At 31.2% G+C, this 19,241-nt stretch overlaps 1 protein-coding gene and 1 long non-coding RNA gene across 9 annotated transcripts; both read left to right on the top strand.

Moving 5' to 3' along the window:
* Positions 1-903: 903 nt before the first annotated feature.
* Positions 904-3,967, top strand: LOC107949313 (cytokinin riboside 5'-monophosphate phosphoribohydrolase LOG7). Its single transcript, XM_016884028.2, has 7 exons — positions 904-1,078; positions 1,819-1,916; positions 2,388-2,418; positions 2,512-2,611; positions 2,704-2,774; positions 3,162-3,305; positions 3,517-3,967. Exons 1-7 carry the CDS (start codon positions 971-973, stop codon positions 3,610-3,612), a joined length of 648 nt encoding a protein of 215 aa, XP_016739517.1. The 5' UTR covers positions 904-970; the 3' UTR covers positions 3,613-3,967.
* A 6,724-nt stretch (positions 3,968-10,691) lies between these two features.
* On the top strand, positions 10,692-17,855 carry LOC107948557 (uncharacterized). 8 transcript variants are annotated; one of them, XR_001697453.2, is made up of 8 exons: positions 10,692-10,850; positions 11,286-11,546; positions 12,335-12,726; positions 13,189-13,315; positions 13,700-13,898; positions 15,010-15,120; positions 16,787-16,820; positions 17,546-17,855. It is a non-coding gene; the product is annotated as an uncharacterized lncRNA (long non-coding RNA). The 8 variants fall into 8 exon arrangements; XR_001697451.2 differs by lacking the exon at positions 10,692-10,850 and having other exon boundaries at positions 11,218-11,546; XR_001697456.2 differs by lacking the exons at positions 10,692-10,850; positions 11,286-11,546 and having other exon boundaries at positions 11,924-12,441; positions 12,526-12,726.
* Positions 17,856-19,241: the final 1,386 nt, after the last annotated feature.

Genomic DNA, 19,241 nt, shown 5'->3' with positions numbered 1-19,241 from the left:
TAGGCCAAAATGATAAAAGAAAATAGTGTAAGTACTAAAGTAGTAATTTAGTTATAATAGAGGGAGCAAAAGAGGTATTAAGCATATAATTATAACATCACGTCAATCAATCAAAAAGCATAAATCAAGCAAAAGTATAATCATTACAATTGTCAGTTGAAAGTAGAAAGACACTGGACCCTTCCTCAGGGGTATTTTCATTTGCCATGTAACATTTATTGCCTATTGCTCTTCAAAGAAATCAATATACAAATGTTGTATTTAATCCAAATTAATATGGTTCATGTGAGTTGATTTTATAACAAGTGGAAATTTTCCAAACTAAAAATCCAGCTTTGCTCTCCATTCTTTTATTCCCTAGCACAATATTGCTGAATCGCATGACTCTTTATAAAATAGTTTGGAATGTAATTCAATGTAAAATTGCAGATGGTTTAATCGACATTATTGTAAAGTTACAGACTATGTATCATCTATCCACGTGGACGTAATGGGTGAGAGTGTAAACATGAGATATGTCAAAAGAAAAGGAATAAAAAATAATTATAATTTCACGTAATCTCTATCTCTTTTTAATAAAATAATAATAAATTAAAATTATTTTTAAAAAAAAATTTAAATTTAACTAAAAATATTGAATAGCTAGAGAAAAAATTTAATTTATTATTTTTCTATTAAAAAATAAAAATAAATAAAATCATAATTTCATACAATCTTTCTCTATCTTCCCTAATTTAAAAAAAAATCAATTAATTAATCAATCAATAATAATGAGCCCTCTTATCTCTGAATTAAGTTAGCTAAAGACAATAATAATTAATTAAGAGAGGCACTACCCCTGAAAGGAACAATTTTATTTTTGTTATAATTTCCCCCGTCTATTTAAACCTATAGACTGGGTTGTACTGCTCATCTTGTTCTCATTTCTCAACCTCATAGTCTTGTTTGGAAAGAAAAGCGTGAAAGGGAGATGGAAGAGATTAAGTCAAGGTTTGAAAGAATTTGCGTGTTTTGTGGAAGCAGTTCAGGGAAGAAAGCTAGTTATCAAGAAGCTGCTGTGGAGTTAGGCAAAGAGCTGGTAATTTATTTCTTTCAACATTCAACCCTGTCTCTTTCTCGGGATTCATCTCCCTTTTTTCCTTTTTCTTCTTCGTTTCAAGTTGTTCAGAGTGTTTACTGAAATTTTAATATAATTTCAAGTTTTTTTTCTCAAACTAAAATTCTAATTTCACATTGGTTTCAAGCGGCTTCTTTCGTCTTGGTGCAATCATCTTCCATAGATGTAGAAAGCAAAGCACTTCCATTTCATCCCTTAAACTTACACAATCTTGTTTATTGATCCCAAAAATGAATTGGGTTTTTTTTAATGAATTAATTTTGTGTTTCTAGTCAAGTGCCCGGGGGGGGGTGTTGAAACTTGGAAACCATTAAGGCCACGACGTGCGCTTATGATTATAGTTGTAGAGAGGGATTAGCTGTAGCGGCAGAGAAGGTTTAGGGTTTATATGTTTATTTAGCATGAGAGAGAGAGAGATTTGTTAGCTGTAACCTTACTGTCAGTTGAGCAGCGTTCTTGCATGATCATATATATTTTTTTAAGAACCCTCTGAAAATGAAATGCTAATACTGTAATAAACTATAATAATAATGATCATAATTTCATGCTTTTTCCCAAGGGAAACAAACGTGCTACCATTGATATCATGAGTCTTTCCACCCTCTTCTTCCCTTTGGCATTTCTAGAATAATAAAATATTTGTATTTACTTCCACTCCACCTTATAATTGTTTTCTCCATTTGTGGATTTGTTTTGTGAAGGTGGAGAGAAGGATTGATTTGGTGTATGGAGGTGGAAGCGTGGGATTGATGGGTCTTGTTTCTCAGGCCGTTCATGATGGTGGGCGCCATGTTTTAGGGTTTGTTCTCTCTCTCTCTCTCTCTCTCTCTCTCTCTCTCTCTGCTGCCAATGTTTTAAAAGGCAACCATCACTTTTTTCACCTTTTAATATGTAGATATGGGAAATCAATAATGATCTTTGTGTTTAATTTTGAAGTCCATGTAAGAACTGATGTACCCTCACTTTTATTAGAAATAAAGAAAGTTGAGGTTCACATTGTGAAAGGTTTCTCTATATTTTTGAAGAGTTGGCAACATGGACCTTTGGAACTTGGCTATCTCGTATATACTAATAGAGAGTCTAAATCTTTGTTTCCAAGGATCCTTTTTAAGCAGTTTTGTTTGATTTCCTTTTGGTCCTTACATTGTCAGTCCACAGTCTTGGTTTCCCCTTGGGGAAAACTCTAGTTTTGTATTTCTTTTTACCATATGGATGGTTAAATTTAATAATGATACTGATTTATGTTTTGATGGATTGTTGGATTTTGCAGTGTAATTCCAAAGACCTTGATGCCTAGAGAGGTAAAAATTTTCAGAAGCCTTGAAATCTGATAATATGATACCCCAACTTTCAGTTATATATGTATCTTAATGAACAATGACCATGTGTTGCAGATTACTGGTGAAACAGTCGGAGAAGTAAGAGCTGTATCTGATATGCATCAAAGAAAAGCTGAAATGGCACGACAGGCTGATGCCTTCATTGCCCTCCCTGGTAATCTCCTTTGCACATCCCACCTGCTAACTCCATCATAATTTTTCTTTAAACTCGCTTGTAAACTTATGCAATGTGTTATTGAATCTTAGGTGGCTATGGCACCCTTGAAGAACTACTTGAAGTGATTACATGGGCTCAGCTTGGGATCCATCGCAAACCTGTAAGAAACATGTTTTTTTCCCCTATTTGATTTTTCTTTAAGCCAAAGTTGACATGGAATTTTTTGATAAATTAATATCGGGAAGGTTTAGGAAGAAAAAGACCATGAGAATCAATGCATGTGGTGTTTCAATAGAATTCACATGGAAGGATCATAACATGAGATTTGATAACCTAATGATGCTTGTGCTTCATGCTTTGATGAATTGATTCGCAACATACTAATTAAATATTATAAAAATAAATATATAATTTATAAATGTTGGTCAAATGAAGGTGTTGGTATAGTGTCTTATGTTTAGACAACTAGACAAACCAAGATTATTATAATTTAGACACAATGGAGTTGAATGTTATATGTCTAAAACTTGATGTTCCATATTTGCAGGTCGGTCTGTTGAATGTGGATGGATATTACAATTCATTGTTGTCTTTCATCGATAAGGCCGTAGATGAAGGCTTTATTTCGCCCATCTCACGTCGCATTATCGTGTCTGCCCCAACTGCTAAGCAATTGGTGAGACAACTAGAGGTAACCTACTATTCAATACCAAACAAACAAAAAGAAAATCAATAGGATTACGTGTTTGAAGGGTTGACTAAAAATCCTAAGTTGCATTACTTGAAGACGAATTATATGTACTCTTAACCATTCTTTCTATCAAGTAATAATGTTGAATGGAAAAGGAAAAAAAAGTTTCACATTATCATATGCATTGACTATGGTTTTTTTATGTTGACAGGAATATGTTCCGGAATACGATGAAATAACATCAAAATTAGTATGGGATGAAGTGGATAGACTTAGTTACGTGCCCGAATCCGGAGTTGCCACCTGATACATGTCATCTTGTCTCGGCAACGTACATTTTTTTTTTTGGTGGGGATTTTACCTACTAATTATATATAAGGGTGTATACGGTTGTAATACCGTACAAGTAGGAGAGCACCGGGTGGAGCTTTTTGTTGGAAGTTTGGAACCCTAAAGGCGTAGTCAAAAGATGTAGTTTCAGTTGGCTCCATTGTGAAGAAATCAGCATTAATTCAGTAATCATAGTTTTTGTTCATATCAATTATTAATTCTTTAAGCTTTTGTCTCAATATAGATTTATTATATACAAACAAAGAGGGATTTGCTTTTTGCTGTTTCTTGTATGGTCGGTGAAAAACCAAGTAAAAAAAGGTTTGGCTCCATATCGGAAATAGTTGTGTTTGTTTGTTTGTTTTGTTTTTTGTTTTTTTTTTTAATGTTTTGAACAATAGTTCCTAAGTCATTATTAGGAGGGAATGTGTATTAAATCATTGTACTTTGTTTTTGTTCCTTACAACAAAGGAATTTAAGTGGCGATTATATTTGCTCAAATGTCGTTTTAATGTTTAGTTTATTTTTGTAAAAAGTCTTTTTTAGAATAAGGAATTTTATTATTAGGACATCAAATTGATGATTACATTAATATGGGCTACTCACTCACTCTTATATTCAGAAGCATTCTCAAAATCGACAAGTTTGACCTATATCCTAATTCACCTTCGAGACTGCAGTGTATCTCATAATGGTATTTTGTCTACTTAAATACCATAAAAAAATGTTTTCAATGACAAGTAATAAGTCATATTATTTTAATCATATCATTGATTGTTAAATGTGATAATAGATTAATAGTAATATAAGTGTCAATAATAAATAATTTATTTATGTCATTTGTTTTCGGATATTCATCAAAATAATTAAAAAAAGTTAATGTTTAACTAATCGATTGTGACATTTTTGGTATGCACTAATTTATGTGATGAAAAGTAGTTTATCACCAACAATGATAAAAAAAGGAAAAACAAAACACTAATGCCTAATGTTTAATGATGAAACATTCTGTTCATTATCGTTTGTGATATGTTCTTGGGATCACAATATGAATGCTAATTTATGTTATGAGAAGTAAATTTAAACGGTTGGAAAAATTATAATTTTTAGAAATTTTGAGGCATATTCTTAATAGGTAAAGGTGGAGATTTGAATTATAAAATTATGGTTTTATATTCTACTCCATGAGACATTTATAACGGTATACAGGGGCGTAGCCAGGGGGGCTGGCATGGGCCCCGACCCCCCTAAAATAGAAAATTGTATTTTAGGCCCTTGAAATTTTTTAAAAATTTTAAATTAGTAAAGGTAAAATTGCACTTTGCCTCCCTTAAAATTATAAAAATTCAATTTAGTCCTTTACAAATTATAAAAATATAAACTATAAAAAATTAAAATTTCAACCGGCCCCCCTTAAAAAAATTTCTGGCTTCGCCCCTGACGGTATATCATATGCTCAAAATGATTGATTGATGAATGAAGAATTAATGCTTAAAGTAAGCTACTTGAAAATATTTGTTGAGGAAAAGAAAAGCTTAGATCCCACTTTGGTTAAATATCAAGTGTGAGATGTGTATATATATGAGAATCCACATGAGTAATTGAATGATTAAACTTGAAACATTGCCTCGTGCGTAGGAGGGTGCATATCCAAACCCATCGGGGTTGGGGTACACTCGCACAACATGGGTGATGTAAAATGTTTGGACTAGTCGGGCTATGCCTTTAGATATTTTAGCCCAACATGAAAATATTTTTTCCCTCAGCAAATTACACAAAATCTTATTCAAAAAGGACACATATTCTGACAATTTTTTATTCCAATTAATTTGATTTGATTTTAATCAAATGGATTTAATTGCTCCTTTAATGTAGAGTTTGTATCTTTAATACATGGATATTTCTAAAATTCCTCCATATTGAATGCTTATAAAAGGTTAAGGCTTCTTCAGAATTTTTTGCTAAAAAACATTTTCTCACACAGAGTTTATTTTGCTCTCCAAAATTCTACTCTTTTTCTCTTCATATTTTCCCAACATTTTGGTGATAGAGAAAGGCAATGTTTGTTCGTTGATCACTATAGAGGTGTTGTTACTTCGATCATCATGTTGTCGAATCCTGAGAGATAGTCGACCAACGTTTCTCCAAGTATCGTAGGAGCGGTCGAATCTGTCTTAAAGAAAATGTGTAAAATAGGCCTCAACATCTAGTATAACTTGATTCTTCTTTTTGTTTTCTGATTTCCGTTATGTTATTTGTTGGTTTTTCGTATCTGAAAATTTAAATATAAATTATTCAATTTATTTTATTTTAGACGTAAATATTTGTTTATTTATATTTAAATATATTTGTTCGTTAATGTGTTTTGTCCAATAATCTTAAGACAGATCCTTTATTATTTTTTTCTCTAATCTGAGACGAACGAGACACCAAGGTGAAAGAAAAAAAAAGTTTTTTATTTGAAAATAAAAAAATTAAAATTAAATAAAATCTGTTTCAGGAATTTATTCATGCCGTTCAACAGATTTTATTTCATTTTTTATTTTGTTTCCAAACGAGTATTAAAATTAAATAAAATCTGTTTCGAGATTTATTCCTGCTGTTCAACAGATTTTATTCAATTTTTTTTATTTTGTTTCCAAACGAGTATTAAAATTAAAAAATATATATATTTCGGGATTTATTCCCGCTGTTCAACAAATTTTATTCTATTTTTTATTTTGTTGCCAAACGAGAAATTAAAAATTAAATAAAATCTGTTTCGGGATTTATTCCCACCGTTTAACTAATTTTATTCCATTTTAATTTAGTTTCTAAAATAGATTTAAATTGAATAATTTTGTTTTGGGGGTTTATTCCCACCGTCTAACAGATTTTATTCAATTTTAATTTTGTTTCTAAAATAGAATTAAATTGAATAATTTTGTTTCAGGATTTATTCTCGCCATTTAACAGATTTTCTTCGATTTCGATTTTGCTTCCAAACGAGAAGACTTAATCAAATAATTCTGTTTTGAAATTTAATCCTGCTGCTTAACAGATTTTATTTTGATTTTGTTTCCAAACAAGATTTAATTAAATAATTTTATTTCGAGATTTAATCTTGTCGTTCAACAGACTTGATCTTGATTTTGTTTCAGAAATTTAATTCTGCCATTTAACAAATCAAAGGGAAATTTTCTGTTTATGGTGGCCTTGATTGTGGCTTTAAATTGTGAAAGCTTATTGTAGCTTCAAAATTGTGACATCAAAGGAAAAGAAATTTATCAACGGTGAATTAAAAAGACAATATGAGAGTGCATGTCTAGGATTGGTTCTTTGAAAGACTTGGTATTTAAGCGTGTCGAGTGCACCACCTTTCTTTTAGGGTTCACTACAGCAAAATAGGCTTTTAGAGGTACTTTTAGTGGCGTTTGAACAAAAAACGCCGCAAAAGTTGTACATTAGTGGCGCTAGTCAGAAAACATCGCAAAAGATTAGAGTTATAGCGGCGTTTGCAAAAGGTCAAGCATTAGCGGCATTTATGAAACAAATGCCGCAATAGATCGAGAATTAGCGCTTTTCGAAAAACTCCAAGCATTAGCGGTGCTTTCCTGAAAACGCCGCTAAATATCAAGCATTAGCTGCGCTTTTCCGAAAACGCCGCTAAAGATCAAGCATTAGTGGAAATCGGGATTTAGCGGCGCTTTTCGAAAAATGCTGCTAAATATCAAGCATTAGCGGCGCTTTCAAAAAAACGCCGCTAAAGATTGAGCATTAGCGGCGTTTTTTGAAAAATGCCACAAAAAAGTTGAGTTGAGCTTTAGTGTCATTAGCGGCACTTTTTAAAAATCGCCGCAATAGATCGAGCATTAGTGACGCTTTTTAAAAGACGCCGCAAAAAGTTAACCAAAACGGCATCAGAGCTTTAGTGGTATTAGCGGCGCTTTTCGGAAAACGCCGCAAAAGAATCATTTTATTTTAGGATTTAAGGTTTAATGTCTATGGTTTGGGGTTTTAGGGTTTATGATATAATGTTTTATTATTTTGTGATTAGAGTTTTGAGTTTAGGGTTTAGAGTTTAAAGTTTGTGGTTTAGGGTTTATTTTTTATAGTTATAGTCTTAGTGTTATTCATGGTTTTAGGGGTTAGGCTATTAGGGTTTAAGGGTTAGAGTTTCTGATAAAATGACAAAAAATCAATTTATTTTAGAGTTTAGATAAGCAATAAAATTCCTTTTTAATTACTTTTGTCCATTGTAATATATATTTAAGATTTAGGGTGTAGGTTTATGGTCTAAGATTTATGGTTTATGATTTAGGGGTTGGGGTTTAGGGGTTGGGTTTGGGATTTATGGTTTAATTTTTAGGGTTTAGGGATAAATATGGTGAACTACTTAACTTGTGTATCTTGGATTTTTTATAATATAAATCTAAATAAGATAAATATAAATTATTATTTTAAAAAATATATATATCAAAATAGGTTAAATCCCAAAAGCATACATGAACTTTAATTTGATTCAGTTCTTGTAAATTATTAACACAATTATTGATATAACATCATTTTATATTTATATATTGTATACATAAATATTTATATTTATTCATTATAAAAATATATTGATGTATTTATTTTTTAAAATGTGTATGGTTAAGTCAAAATTAAAGTTTAATTTCAACTATATATTTAAACCACAATTAGAATTTCATGTCTACAATTACATATTAAACCGAAATTCATTTATAATTCTGAGATGTATCTCTATCAAATTTAGGTGTATACATATATAATTAAATGCCATTTATATAAAAGAATAATGTTGATGAAAAAAGAAAGAAAAAGAAATCCTTTCAACAGTACTAGACCATGCCATACCCATCTATCAATTTAATTCCTAAAAGAGTTGATCATGGTAATTAAATTTTAACTTTCAATATTTATATATTTTTTATCAATTTGATTCTTATTTTTTGAACCAAAATTACCTTCCACTTTTTAAAAAATTGTTAAATATCATTTTTAATAGGAATGTAATTGTAAAATTAAAATTTTTAATGATATTGACGTTGTTGACACCATTTTTTTGATAAAACGGGGTCGACTTGGATTTAAAAAAAAGAATGAAAACGGGAGTCGCCACCAATCCTTTTTTTGATGAGGTGTGATCGGGTCACCTCAAAAAGTGGTTGTTTTTAATAAATGATTTAATTTTATGAAAACAACGATTTTGGTCTACGAAATTCAGAAAAAAAGGTTCGGGAGTCGGTTACGCACGAGGAAGGATTAGCACCCTCGACACGCCCAAAATTGGTACCTTAGTTGATTATTTAATGTCTTTATGTCGAAAATTAAAAACTCGAAAAGAATTTAAAAATAAGATCCTTCTTTATATTGCGTTATTTTTTTAAAAAAATTACTTGGATAAGTCAAAATGAAAAATGCCTTCTTATCTCGAATTAACAAGATGTTACATCCAGTAAGTTAGGACACGACACCTTGTATTTTTTGAGAGTAAGCTTTCCTTTTATTTTTTTATTTAAACCTCATTTATTTTAATTTTAAAAGGATATTCGATTACTTAAAATCAACGAGAAAAATCGAATCTCAGTAAGTTAGGGCACGATTTTCTCGAATTTTCTAAATACGAAATATTGCCTTTACTTTCGAAAAAATCCTCATATCGAGAAAACCACGTGTCATATCCAATGCGTTAGGACACAACATATTGAAATCCCGATAATGAGTTTTTATTTATGTTTTTTATTAAAGAGCATTCTCGAGCATTTAGATTCAACAGAAAATTAGAACCCAGCACGTTAGGGCCCAATTCTCTCGAAGATCCCAAGTATCGAGTATTACTTTTGTTTCCAAAATTTTCCTTTTTTACGAATTCGGGTAAAAATTGATGTGACGGAATAACAATTACGATAATGCGAGTAAAATAATACGAGCGAAGATAACAAAAATAAATATATAAAAAATCAATTATATACAATAACAAGTAAATAAACAAAATAAAAAAACTAAAACATTTAAAAAAAAATAATGGACACATAAATAAATAGATAAACATAAAGTAAAACAATAATAATAATAAAGAAATGAATAAAATTATAAAAGTTTTAAAAATGCATGTATGAATTTTAAAAGATTTAAAATACAAAAAAAAAAACTATGTAGGTATATATATATAATGAAAATATGTATGTCTATACATATATATATATGTGCATGTACAAGAATTATAAAATATGAAAACATAATTACATATATATAAATAACATGCGCATGTATGTATATATATTACATAAAGACAAAAAAATATAAATATGTATATTATAAAAATAAAATAACGTAAGTATGTACATACATTTATAAGTATATGAATTAAAATATGTAAATATATAAGTATATATATGCCTGTAGAAAATATGAAATATAAAAAATATATACTTAAAATAAATAAAGAATATGTATATGTATATATATATAAATTATAATAAAATATTAGAAAAAATGAAATAAAAATATTAAATATGAAAATATATATACATGTATACGCGTACATAATAAAAATATATACTAATACATAATAATAATAATAGTAATACTAATAATACTAATAATAAAAATAACAAGGATATTTAATAAAGATATAAAAATAAACGAAAAAAGGACTAAAATTGAATTAAAAACAAAGTTCTGGGGCAAATGTGAAAGGAAATGAAGAGAAATGGGCTTATTTGAGCGCGCACCAAACATAGGGGGACCGAAACAACAATTATTCCATTCCATTAAAACACAACACATTAGCGGGGACTAAATCGAAAAGCGCGAGAAATTATGGGGCCAAATTGGAAACAAGAAAAATGACTTAATTGCAAAACCTTGAAAAAGCGGAAGGACTGCGCGCATAAATATCCCATTCAAACGAAAACACGCGGATCCTCTAGCGGGTCGGGTCGGATGGGTCGGGTAATGGTCAAAACGACGTCGTTTTGAGGCTTAAGTGTAGCCCCCAAAACGACGTCGTTTTGGAGGGCTATATAAAGGCCTAAAATAGCCAAAAAAATCATTTGGGAGAGGGAAAGAAAAAAAGAAGAGAGAGAGGGAAGAGAGAAGGGAGAGAGAAGGGAGGGGAAAGGGGAATCCGGCCAGGGGGGCCGGTCACCGGACGGCCACCGGAGGCTCGCCGGCGCTGGCGCCGGCCACCGCACGCGGTGGCCGGAAAAGGTAAAAAATATTTTTTTTCTTTTTTTTTTTTGCTTAATAATGCATATATTTTTATGTTTTATATTTTTTAGTATTTTTATGTAGAAAATAAACTCAAAACAGTAAAGAAAAAAAAGAAAGAGTCACCTTAGGTTTTAGATTTGATTCTCCGATTTGGTGTTAGAGCCCCTGATAGTATATATATTTTCGAATGGTTCTTGTATTGAATCTGTTAATATTGAAAGAAATCTTTTGTTTTCATAGCAAAAAATAAAAAAATCCCCTTAAATACAACCGATTCTTCCCTTTGAAATCTCCAAAAAACATCAAAATCCCCCCTCCGTTTACAATGACCATAGGGCTTTTATATAGCCCAAAATCCAAAAAAAAAAAAAAATACAAAGAATTTCATTTTTGGTGTTTTTCTTTGCTGTCCTTTTTTGTCTTCTTTTGCAGGCATAGAGTGGTGGAGGCAAGTGGGTGTGCTGGTGGCAGACAACTGGTAGTGGCGGGCCAAGGTGGGGCGGCGGCTAGGGTTCTTCTCCTCTCTTTTTTTGCTGAAAATTGTTTAGGTTTGGGCTGGGCTTAGGGTTTTAGTCTGTTGGGCTAAATTGGGTTTGGTTAGGGTTGGTTTAATTTTGTGATGGGTTGCTATTTGTATTTTCTGGACAATGGGCCCAGCAAATTTGGGCTTCTACAGACGTCAAAACCTACAAGGTAATTCACATTACATTATACTAATTTTTTATATTTTAATTTAAAAATTATAAAAATCTTCAAAAAAATTTAAAATTTAAAATTTAAAACTAAAAAATAAAAAACTTAAAACTTAAAAATTTAATATTTTAGTCCATATTTCAGTTAAAAAGTTCAATATTAAAAATTTTAAAAAAAATCCAAAAAAATGATAATCTAATCATAAAAAATTTGAAAGAAAAAAAAAGGAAAAAATATGTTAAAAATGAAAAAAAAATTAAAACTAAAGAATAGTGGCGTTTTTAGATAAAATGCCGCAAAAAATTTAGCTATAGTAGCGTTTTTAGTGAAAACGCCACAAATATAACCTACAGTGGCGTTTTTGTAAAAACGTCGCAAAAAATTTCCATAGAAACGGCGCGGTTTATTTTTCCCCCTCCCCTAAATCCCTAATTTTACCCGAAATCCTTTATTTTTCCCCATTTGATTTTCCTAATTTTGCCCGAAATCCCTAAAATTTTTTCTATTCCTTTACATCATCGTGTTGCATCTCCGTCGGTAGTCTCTTTCATTTCTTCAACTTATTGTTTTTCCTATTTCTCCTTTTGCTTCCAACCAAAATGAAACTTAGTGATAGCATTTCTAACTTCTTCTTCTTCTGGTTTTTCTTTTGAAGTCATAAGAAAACCTAGCAATATCTTTTTGTACATATAGAATTATATGGTTCATTCCACAGTTTAGCTCCTGTCTTTAGAACTTAGTTCTCATATATCCTTCACACCAGTTTCTGTGAATTTTGATTGTCTCAGGTTATTTTGTCTTATTCATGCTGAGAAGCTGGTCTTCGTTTATTGCGGTGTTGGTTTGAAAGGAAAAAGCTCCTGAGCAGTTTAAGATTGTTATACCAAGAATTCCTGTATATTTTATAGCCAAGAAGAAACAAGTAATGTAGTTGATTACGGTTATCTCACTATCTGTTCTTTTCAATTTTGGAAATTAGGAGAAGGTTGTGAATCCATTGTTTGAGAAGCGTCCAAAGCAATTCGGTATTGGAGGAGCTTTACCTCCAAAGAAGGATCTGCACCATTTTGTGAAGTGGCCTAAGGTTGTTCGCATTCAAAGGAAAAAAAGGATCCTTAAGCAGAGGTTGAAAGTCCCACCAGCACTGAACAGTTTACAAAGACTCTTGATAAAAACCTTGGTACGTGATAAATCTTGGCCTGTAAGCTGAATGGGTTGCATTTCTATTAAATCTAGGAAGCTACATAGTAAAATGGTTTTACAAATTTGGAAAAATAATGAAGAGGGTATTATTTAGTCTGAAACAAAGGATGTCAACAGTAATTAATTAAAAAATCTTTCTTTAAAGTTAGGATTCATCGGAAAATGAAGATTTAAATTTGTTTAATGTCAATTAAAAAAAGAAACTACATTAGCATACGCCAGTGCCATGTTTCCTACTCAGACAGCTCCTAATAAATCCTATATTTAATTGGATAAAAGGCTATGAATTTAGCTTCACACGTTTAGTTAATTAAAGCTAAGCTAGTTTTCCGTATTCGGCCACACATATTTAAGTAGCAAGGGAAATTAATAAACGTAGTTTTCCCAATTTTTTATGGCTACTGATAGGCTTATATTTTATGTTGGAATGGTGTGCTAGAGAACACCACAACTGGAACTGTAAACATTGGGAGTGAAGATTGTGCAGAACTTGTTGAGAATACTTCTCTTCAATTCCAGCCTTTCATTTCATTAACACGGGACTATCTTGCTCGTCTTCTTTTCTGGTTAGTCCACCTCCCTCCCATTCAATATCACACTCTTCTCATTTCTTTTAGATGACTTTGACCCAAGAAGCTTATGTATAATTAAAAAAATATAAAATAAAATGAAATCTGGTTTTTCAGAAGTTTAACTGGATATCTACATTTCTATGTAATTATTTTCTCACCATACGGTACAATCCTGCTTAAATTTGAACGTATTATTTGTGTTTGACCACTACACTTTGTAAGAAAGAAAGATGACCGAATGTAGATCTGAGAGATTTTCTTGTGTTTAAACTTCGAATAAGCTTCAGTCACTCCGTCTAAGATTCAAAGAATTTGTCTAAACCCCATCACCGTATTATAATATAGCTGAGTTCTAATATTCTCATATCTGTCCTAAAGGTGCATGCTGTTGGGGCACTACCTTAGAGGCCTCGAGTATCGGTTGGAGCTAATGGAGCTTCTGTTGTTGACACGCAGTCCCGACAATAATAGTTGTGGTGATGAGCAGGTTGTTTAGAATTGCTCTCTAATTCCAGTGCTACCATCTGTATATATGTGTGTAAATCGACATATTGACTAACTTCTTTTACTGGAAGAGGTAAGAATCGGACAAGATTAGGCCCTTCACTCTCTTACAGATGGCAAATTATTTTTATGTATAAAAAAGATACATTGTTTTGTGTTAGTGTCGAGTTTAGTGTTGGTATGTTAATGTTTTTTATCGAGAAATGAAGAAACCTTGTTGATAATGCTCATTATTAGTTGCATTAAGGTTTGCTTTGAACCATCTTGAATGTCATTGTTGCAAGCCTAAACTAATAAAAAGGCAGTTTAACTATCGCTTTATATTAGCCCCTTAATTATTTCTTTAATTTTTTTGATTTCTTCAGTGTCAACTTTCAAATTTTAGTGAAAATCTTCTTCTTTGGACGAAAAATTTGACCGAACTGTTAAAATTTTAATGTTACTACGTTTTTTAAAATTTTAAAATTTTAACATTTTGAAAATTTTTATTAATTTTATCATGTGTGGACTGCTAATAACTTTTCCGAAGAAAAACAATTTGATTAAAATTTGAATTTTGATAGTGAAAATGATAAAAATGAAAGAATAAGTGTTAAATTTGTGATTATGCTATGAAGAAGCCCTCATATATTTTGTGCACTTTTTCCTTTTAATTTGTATTCTAGTTAGTGGTTAATGTGCAAATATGTTTTAGTCAAAAATTGAATTTTGTTATTATACTTTTGGTTACTGTATAGAGCCTCAATGCTTCTTTGCATAGTTCTAAATATGCCTTTGTACATTTTTGTTTTTCTGCAATTCTACTTCTATTGAACAGTTATGGCTTGGCTGAAACATTTAGCCATGCTTTTTATTGGTTCCTTATCTATACATGGTTACCAATAAGTGTTAAAAAATGTTTTTCCTCTTGTTATTACCTGCTATTGAGCTGCTTTAGACACAAACATACACATATCTTTTGGCTTTCTTTCTCTATCTTAATTTTCACTTTAAATTTTGAGATGAAACATATGAATGGGTTTTCCACCTCTAAATGTAGTTAGTAATCAACAAGTTGTAAACATCTTGTGTTTAATATACCCTGCCCACCTCCATATTAAATCAATCATGATTATATTGTCAAGCAGTTATCCGCGTACTATTTTTATCAACTTTGGATGTTCCTAATAGAAAACTTTGCACAGCAATCAGTATGGCTGTAGCAGCTATTACAGTCTACGACTGGCTAGAAAGTTGGCCAGACTTGTTGCTGTTCCTCCTAAAGTTGATTGGTGATCAGACTAGCATGAATGGAGGTAAGAAATATAGCATTCGTGCTCTAATTAATACTATTGCTTTTTGTTTCCTGATCTTGAGCGCTTTCTCTTCATGTTTCAGTGGTTTGATAGCCATCCTAGATGGTTTACGTAGATGCCTTTTTTTGTAACTTAGTTTTGAATGATTGATGGCTATTCTTTCTAACCTTTTCCATCAAGTTCTATTTGTATTTAAGTGTGTTATTATTAGTATACTCTGAGAATTTGGTGCCTGGTGAAGGATTCATTGCTTATTTATGTTTTTTTTGTTATTAAGGAGGTTTGTGTAGATATAAATCTTCTCATCTGGTTATCTATTATTTTTCCCTTATATATTTTTTTCTTTTTTAACTTAGATTGGTTACTGTTTACTATTTAGTCATATGGAAACTAACTTACCCTGAGCTATAGCTTTGAAACAATTATAGGTAGCTAATTTTATGAGAGATTTCTAGTTTGATTCTGCCTATGTCATAAAAACTTAATTGATAGATGAAAAAATATTGAGTGAAGTGATAACCTATATTACATTTTAAAAAGAGAATGTATGTTTAAATTTTGAAGGTAATATTATTGAAAGAGATAGATACAAACTTCAAATATAATATTAACAGTAAATTTGACAAGAAAAATATAAAAAAAATCATAAAAACTTTGAGTTTTAAATCAAAAGAGGAAGGGCAAATGTTGAGTTGAAATTAGAAACCTGTTGATTATTTACCTGGGGGGCCTCTGAGCAGGAACTGTGTTTGTACTTTGCATTTCGTGTTTAAATGGTTTAAATTTTCATATAAATTACAAGAGAAATAATTTGCTTTTTTTCACAAGGTACATCCACTATCTTGTTTTTAGCGTTAGTAACAATTATGGTTGTTTTGAGACATCATGATTAATTAAAACTAATAAGTAAAAAAACCATCAATAATTGAGGTTTTTTATATGATAGAAGATATTTTTTATGCTGTTATATCATTCATAAAAGTTAATTTTTTTTCGATGTTAATTTTAGATGTTAACTTTGAAGTACATTTGTCCGATTCTCAACGCATTTTCTTATATATTTTCTATCCAACATCCATTCTTTGGTCACAAAATGATTAAAATATATATGATTAAAACCATAGACTTCTTTTGATATTTTTGTCTCATATATGATTAAAATATATATGATCTAAAAGCAAGAGAGAAAGAATTTAAAGCAAAAGAGGCTGAACTGAATAAGCGTGAACAGGTAATTTGTTGTTGGCTGTTTACAGTCGAGTGAGGCTGGCCCTTGAATAATAAGTGTGGTGCTTCCGATTTATTTTTGCGGTATTTGATACCAATTGTGATAAGTTTTTCCTTTCGCATTGCAGTTACAAATTATACAGATTTCTAAAGTAATTTAAATATTGCTATATTGGCACAAAAAAATCAAAACCATAGTTTTTGAATCTGAATTTCCAATTCATATTTCAGTTTAGTTTTTCTGGCTGAATGCTTGTAAAATATCTTTATGTTCTGTAGTCTTTTTATTATGAAAATACTAAAATTATGCAATGACTTGATTCTTATATGTTCGGATGCAATATGTAACTGTGTTGTATGTAAGGTGATTTTGCTATTCATTTTGCTCTTAGATTAATTTGTCCTTGTAGTAACTGAATGTTAACTTTATATTTTGTAGGAGTTGAGAAGGAAAGAGGATGCAATAGCACGAGGTAGGTTCTTTTTTATTTTTTATCTTGATGAGTCCCGAGTTTATCCATTACTAGTTTGATTTTGACATGAGTCCCTTAAACATCTTTTGCCTTTTTCTTCCAAAAGTTTAACGTCTTTCCATTAGAGTTTCATCGTCAAGTTTATCTCCTCTTCCTTTTGATCAACATTTTCAATACTTTGGGTTCAAGATCCCCTATATGCTAGAGGTATAGAGTTCGAACTTTGGCATGAGCTTGGTTTTCAGAACTATGGCATTTTGCACTCATCTTCAACGATTAGACATTTCAAAGTGACTAAAGATAATACCAAATTTGTTTGAATGAAAAAGAATAACTTTATCAATGCTATTGGACATAGAAAATAAGATTATGATAACTAAAAACCTGTGATATTTGTGAGCTTAATAAAAAAAGTGAAACATGTTATGAGTCGCATGAAATCGAGAAAGGAGATAGACATTAAACACGTGAGGTTCGTCATGACATCTCCTTTAACCTTCATTTGACCCTTTTTGTCTTTTTCATATATGACTACTTATTTTCTTTTTGAGGCCTTTACAATTCCATTAACATGAAACTGGACTCATGCTTGTCACATATTTACAGCGACATTAGCATTTACGATTAGCCTAGCATCAGTTTTTTTTATTATGGGTTTACTTTTTACTGATTTCACTTTCATTACAGTAAATGGTATAGCTAATTTCCTTGTTTTGCTCAATCAGGTGACCAAGATTCCGTTTAACAATTTTCTTTATTGCTGGAACAAGTCTTAACCAAGATCAAGATCAAAGTACTTCACTAAGTTATATATGCAGGCACTGCAATACTTTGGCTTCATCTAAGCTTGAACCAGCCCTCTGTTGTATATTGTTTCTTCTTCTTTTTTGATCTTTTTCCTTTGATTAAAGAGAGGTGATGATGATTTGGCATTATTTTCTCTCTAGGATGAATTTTGTTTTAGAAATTGTAAATACTTTGTGTGTCTCTATGTGTTTTTTTTATGTATTAAATTTAAATTCATTAATTTTTATATTTAGTTTTGGAGTTTAAATTTAATGGAAAATTTAATTTAATTAATATTTTTTATTTTTTAATTAATATTTTTTAAATTTCAAAAATTAAACATAATATAATATTTAACATAGAAATAGATATTATTTAATTAAAATAAAATAATTTTTTTAAATGTCATGACTTTTAGCGGCGTTTGTGGGAAAAGTGCCGCTAAAGGTCATGACCTTTAGCAGCGTTTTTTTCAAAAACACCACAAAATGTTAGCGGCGCTGTCTTTAGTGGCGTTTGTAAAAGTGCCACAAATAGTTTTAGCGGTGCCACTATAAGCCCAAAAAAGCGCCGCTAAAAACCTGTTTTGCTGTAGTAGTTACCTATCTGGTGCATTGCTTTATTGTAATTTTGATTAGACCGTATAAACTTTTGTTTCGGGTGTTATTATATTCTTGTTGTCTAACAAAATTTGAAAATTTTCTAATTCTGGTTTTGTTTCTTAGCAGAAAATGGAAACTCCCATCACTGCTGTGGATGATATAGACTTATGTGCTGTGATTTCTAAAGTCAACAAGGTTGACTCAAATCCAAGAGAATGGTGGCTTGATACTGGTGCCACACATCATATTTGTTGTAGCAAAGACTCATTTTCTAAGTTGGAACTTTGTGAAAATGGGGAGAAGCTCTATATGAGCAATACTGCGACTTCCAAGATCAAGGGGAAGGGTACTGTGGTCTTGAAAATGATTTCTGACAAAGAACTCAAGCTTCAAAATGTGTTGTATGTGCCTTACATACGTAAGAACCTTGTTTTTGGGACACTTCTTAGTGTATATGACTTTAAAATGGTGTTTGGATCCCATAAGCTAATTTTGTCTAAAGGGGGAATTTTTTTGGGAAATGGATATGTATTAATTATAAGAACCCATTTTTGCCTGGGCTCGTGAAATGAAATAAACAAAAAATTATAAACCAAATTAAATAAATAAAGTGTCCCTGTTAATGTGCAAATTACAATAACCAGGCCCAAAGGCCTGATAACCCAAAACTCGGTTACATTTTATAGCCTAATTAGTCTAAACTTAAAGGCCTGATAACCCAAAACCAGGTTACACCCATTAAACCACTTAACCCAGCAAATAAACACAGCCCAAAGGGCCCAAACCATTAACAGAAGACAGAAGGTAAGGTTTCTGAAACCCTAGACGCCGCAAGCACCAGACGAAGGCCCCTAATCTCACGCTGCAATCTGCATGCCAATCCCTCGTCACCGGATCTTCACTTGCCTGCAAAAGGAAAGAAACAACAGATGTAACACCCCTTACCTGTATCCGAGGCCGGGCTAAGGTACGAGGCGTTACCAGACAAACATACAAACATTAAACTAAAATACGAGCCATAAAATTTTATTCA

The sequence above is a fragment of the Gossypium hirsutum genome, chromosome A04 (genome assembly GCF_007990345.1).
Source record: "Gossypium hirsutum isolate 1008001.06 chromosome A04, Gossypium_hirsutum_v2.1, whole genome shotgun sequence".
In the NCBI taxonomy this organism is placed as follows: Eukaryota; Viridiplantae; Streptophyta; class Magnoliopsida; order Malvales; family Malvaceae; genus Gossypium; species Gossypium hirsutum.
This window is presented reverse-complemented; position numbering and strand designations above follow the sequence as displayed.

Coding starts and splice junctions, on each gene's coding strand:
- LOC107949313 (XM_016884028.2), top strand. CDS start 971: ATGGAAGAGATTAAGTCAAGGTTTGAAAGAATTTGCGTGTTTTGTGGA. Junction 1,079..1,818: donor TGGAGTTAGGCAAAGAGCTG/GTAATTTATTTC, acceptor TGTTTTGTGAAG/GTGGAGAGAAGGATTGATTT. Junction 2,419..2,511: donor AGACCTTGATGCCTAGAGAG/GTAAAAATTTTC, acceptor CATGTGTTGCAG/ATTACTGGTGAAACAGTCGG.